The 4,861-nt window shown below is 35.8% G+C and overlaps 1 protein-coding gene across 1 annotated transcript in view; it reads left to right on the top strand.

Moving 5' to 3' along the window:
- The window catches only part of CCDC112 (coiled-coil domain containing 112), a 30,856-nt gene that overhangs the window by 10,703 nt on the left and 15,292 nt on the right, over positions 1–4,861 (top strand). The window contains exon 2 of the mRNA XM_007451210.1: positions 2,921–3,042. Coding sequence (XP_007451272.1) covers positions 2,921–3,042 — 122 coding nt within the window. The remainder of the gene's footprint in view (positions 1–2,920; positions 3,043–4,861) is intronic.

The following is a 4,861-nucleotide window of genomic DNA, read 5'->3' as shown; positions in this document are numbered from 1 at the left end:
TCCCACATACGCGGAGCGGCTGGGCCTGTGAGCCATGGCCGCTGAGCCTGCGCGTCTGGAACCTGTGCTCCAGCAACGGGAGAGGCCACAACAGTGAGAAGCCCATGTACCGAAAAAAAAAAAAAAAACAAAAAATTTAAAACTCTGTGCTTCAAATGACATTATCAAGAAGGTGAAAAGACAGCTCAGAGAATGGGTGAAAATATTTACAAATCATATTTTGATAAGGACATATCTAAAATATATAAATAACTCTTACAACTCAAAAATAAAAACACAACCCAATTTTAAATATAGGGAAGGAGATAAGTAGATACTCCTCCAAAGAAATAGCCAGTAAGTACATGGAAAGATGCTCAGTATCATTAGTCATCATGGACTAACGAAAAACCACTGTGAGATACCATTTCACATCTATTAGGATGACTGTAATAAAAAAAGATAGACAATAACAAGTGTCGGTGAGGATGTGAAGAAACTGGAACCCCCATATAGTGCTGGTGGAAATGTAAAATAGTGCAGCCAGTGTGGAAAACAGTTTGGCACTTTTTCAAAACCTTTGTGCTTCAAAAGACATTATCAGGGAAGTGAAAAGGCAACTCAGAATTGGTGAAAATATTTGCAGATCATTTATCTGATAAGGGACTTATAAGAAGGCTTACAGCTTAAAAAAAAAAAAAAAAAAAAAAACGAAATTTTTAAATGGGAAAGTAAAAAAGAGTTACCTATGATCCAGAAATTCCACTGCTGGGTATATACCCAAGAAAATTGAAAACAAATGTTCATACTTAAACTTGTACACAAGTGTTCTTAGTAGCATTATTCATATTGACCAAATAGTGGAAGTAATCCCATTGTCCATTAACTGATGAGTAGATAAACAAAATATGCTAGATCCATATGGAATATGACTTAGCCATAAAAAGGAATGAAGTACAGATTCATGGTATAACGTGGATGAATCTTAAAATTATACTAGGGACTTCCCTGGTGGCTCAGTGATTGAGAGTCTGCCTGCCAACTCAGGGGACACAGGTTCAATCCCTGATCCAGGAAGATCCCACATGCCATGGAGCAGCTAAGCCCGTGCATTGCAACTACTGAGCCTGCGCTCTAGAGCCTGCGAGCCACAACTACTGAAGCCCACGCGCCTCCGCAACAAGACAAGCCACCGCGATGAGAAGCCCATGCACCGCAACAAAGAGTAGCCCCCGCTCGCCGCAACTAGAGAAAGACTGAGCAGCAACAACCCAACGCAGCCAAAAAATAAATAAATACATTAAATAAATTTTAAAAAAATTTGCTAAGTGAAAGAAACCAGACAGAAAAGGTTGCATATTGTATTATCCTGTTTATATTAATTGTCCAGAATAGGCAAATCCAGAGTTGGAAAATAGATTAATGGCTGCCTAGGGGTATGGGGAGTGACTGCTTAATGAGTATAGGGTTTCTTTTTGATATGATGGAAATATTCTGGTACTAGATACTGTTGATAGTTGCACGACTTTGTGAATATACTAAAAACCACTGAACTGTAAACTTTATGTATACATTTTATGTGGATTATATCCCAATTTTAGAAGTATTTCCTAAATTCATTACTTTATTCTTGCTTGCTTCTCAAAATTTAAAGACTTGTTTCCTTTTTTCTTTTTCTCCCACATCCAGGCTGTCAGCAATTCCTTTTGGTTATATCTCCCAGATATATTTAGTCTTCTTACTTTTAATCTTCACCATCACCCTGGTAGCCCTGAACACCATCTTTCCTTGTCTGTGTTGCTGTGTCACCTGCCTCATTGATTCTCCTGCTTCCAGTCTTTCCTCACCTCCTCCTCCACCTTCCATCAATTTATTCTCCAAAAAAATAGCCAGAAGGATTTCCTTTAAAAATTGAGTGTATATGGGCTTCCCTGGTGGCGCAGTGGTTGAGAGTCCACCTGCCGATGCAGGGGACACGGGTTCGTGCCCTGGTCCGGGAGGATCCCACATGCCGCGGAGCAGCTAGGCCTGTGAGCCTGCGCGTCCGGAGCCTGTGCTCCGCAACGGGAGAGGCCACACAGTGAGAGGCCTGCGTACGGCAAAAAAAAAAAAAAAAAAAAAAAAAGTGTATCGTGGCATTCTCCTACTCTAAACCCTTCAGTAAAATCCAGACTACCCTAGTGACTTAAAATGCTGGAGTGATGTACCACTTGGCTACCTCTGTATCCTCATCTCCTACTTTACTCTGCACTTTACTAATCTTGTTTCACAGTTGACTTTTCTCTGCTTTAACTAGCCAAGGTTTTTCCTGCTCTAGGGCTTTTGCACGTGCTAGTCCCTCTGCCTGGCACACCTTTCCCTATAGTTTTTGGCATGGCTGGCTCCATTCTTCCTTAAACATCATCCCCTCAAATAGACCTTCTGTGGCCATTCTAACTGAAAAAAAAAAGAAAAAAATATAATGCTTTGCCCCATTATCTTCATCTCAACATTTTTTATTTCCTTAAGGCACTTACCATGTTTTTGTTTTTGTTTTTAATTTATTGCTTTTTTACTCTTTTCTTTTTAAGTCTGTTCCCCTCACTAGACTTTAAGTTAAGGGCCATATTATCATGGGCTATCATTGTTTCCCTAGTGTCTAGTGCAGCACCTGTCACATCATAAGTGTTCAATACATATTGGTAAATGGCTGATTGAATGAAAGAATTAGATCTTTTTCTGAAAATCCCTGAAGACTTTACATATCTTACTTACTAATTTAGCATATTAAGATAGATATTCCTTCTTCCACAAAATGTATTTTTAAAAATTAAATAAGATTGGCCCCCAAATTATCCCCTGATAAACTCCATCATTGATGTTTTTTCTCTGAAAAGAATTCCACCTTCATCTCCTACCATTTTTATTATTGAGGATAAATTTATTTTTGTTTTCTATTCAGAGTGATGGCTGTTTTGGTACTTCAGGTGGAATTCGTCCTTTTCACCTTCAAAACTGGAAGCAGAAAGTTAGTCGGACTAAGAAAGCAGAATTCATACGTACAGCAGAAAAATTTAAAAATCAGTAAGTATAAAAACATTATCTTCAAATAACATTACTAGCCATTTTATGGTGAACAGTATAAAAATTCTACTCCACCCTATCCAATCCCACACTAAGTTATGAAATTCTAGTCACTAGTCTTTCAGATGTAAAACAAGAGAAAGGTGAGAAGTGTGAAATAGACAAATGATAATAAGCTATTTAGTATAAAGTTAATTTTAAGTATAGTTATTTAAATTTTATTTATTTTTACCATTTTGAGACAGTGTATATCAACAAAAACAAAAGTTATTTCTTTAGATCACATATATCAAGTAACAGATTAAATACATTTTTACTTACCAAGGTGAGCACTTAGTAAATCTTTTTGAGTGAGTGAATAATTTTAATGAAACGTCTGTGCTGTACCCTTGAGGGTTTTTTTATTGGCCTTTTCATTGGTTTCCCTTCCTTGGTCTCTGCCCTTTCAGATCCATCCTGCACATTATGACTAGTAATTGAGAAGTTGGCATTTATTTTAAGTTTTAGTGTATATGTATTTTTTAAATAACCAGTGATATTTACTCAATGTTTAACATTATCAGTAGCACCATATGATATGATGAATATCATGAGTAAAGATAAAAGAATTAGTATTCAGAACACCCAACCCTATCCTATAGTTGGAGGCTTTGTACAAACACTGCTCTGAATTTATACAGTATCAGTTTGCTAAGGAACCAAGAGAAAAGGAGTCATTTGTAAGAAATAGTCACTGGACCAGAATTAGTGGCAGTTGGGTCTGTTTAGAAATTCTACCAATAAAAAGTGTACTGTTCAAATTTTGAAAAGTTAGACCGTACTGTAGCATTGTGAGATTGAATTCTCACTGTATTTGTATAATTCTTATATTTTTAATACTCAGAATTTGATAAAATACAAATTTTTTAAAATTTCCAAAATGCATTACCTTAGATAGAATTGGACTCTAGGTTAAGAATTCTGGTCATGTTTCTCTCTAGATAGGGTAATCCACCAGGCGGTTAATGTCCATATGTATAGCAAACCAGTAGATTATGCCAGTATAGATAGAAACCTTGTCTATCAGTATGTGTAGGTTTTGTAACTCTGATTAATCTCCCTTCATCTGTTGTAAGGTTTTAGAAAAACTCATTGAAAAAGTATTAGAAAAATCCATTGAAATTGAATCCAACAATTCTCATTGGATACAAAGGAAAGAACACCATTTGTAATATAATTGTTTTATTTTCAGAATAGGTTATACATTCACATAATTCAAAAATCAGTTCATATCAAAGGGTCCACAGTGGAAGGTCTTTGTTTCAAACACTTCCCTTCCCCTCAGCTAGTAGTTTTAGTTTCTTGTGTATCCTTCCAGAAATATTTTACATACTTATAAGGAAATAAAAAGACATATTCAGATGGTTCCTTTTTTATATAAATGGTAGCATACTGTATACACTGTTCTGCATCTTGTTTTGTTTTGTTCTTTTAACTTAAGAATATATCCTAGATACCAAGGAATTATTGATTTTGTCAGGCATGATAATGGCATTATAATTATATATGTCAAGTATCCATAATCTCTAGAAATGCACACTGAAGTATGTTGGGGTGAAACTACATAATGTAGTAGATTTACTTTAGAATACTTAAGCAAAAAAGGAAGAGAAAAGATAAGAAAAGGTAACTGAACCAAGAGAGTAAAAAGGTAAAATTGTTGAGTGGATCAGAGTGATATGAGGTATATATCGTATGAAGCTATCTGAGGGGAGTCAGTTTACCATTCTCTACTTTTGGGTATATCGAACATTTTCATATAAAACCTTTGCTAAGAAAG

This window comes from Lipotes vexillifer, unplaced genomic scaffold (assembly GCF_000442215.2).
Source record: "Lipotes vexillifer unplaced genomic scaffold, Lipotes_vexillifer_v1.1 scaffold91, whole genome shotgun sequence".
Lineage (NCBI taxonomy): Eukaryota > Metazoa > Chordata > Mammalia > Artiodactyla > Lipotidae > Lipotes > Lipotes vexillifer.
The sequence above is the reverse complement of the archived record's forward strand: the minus strand, read 5'-3'. Positions and strand labels throughout refer to the sequence as shown.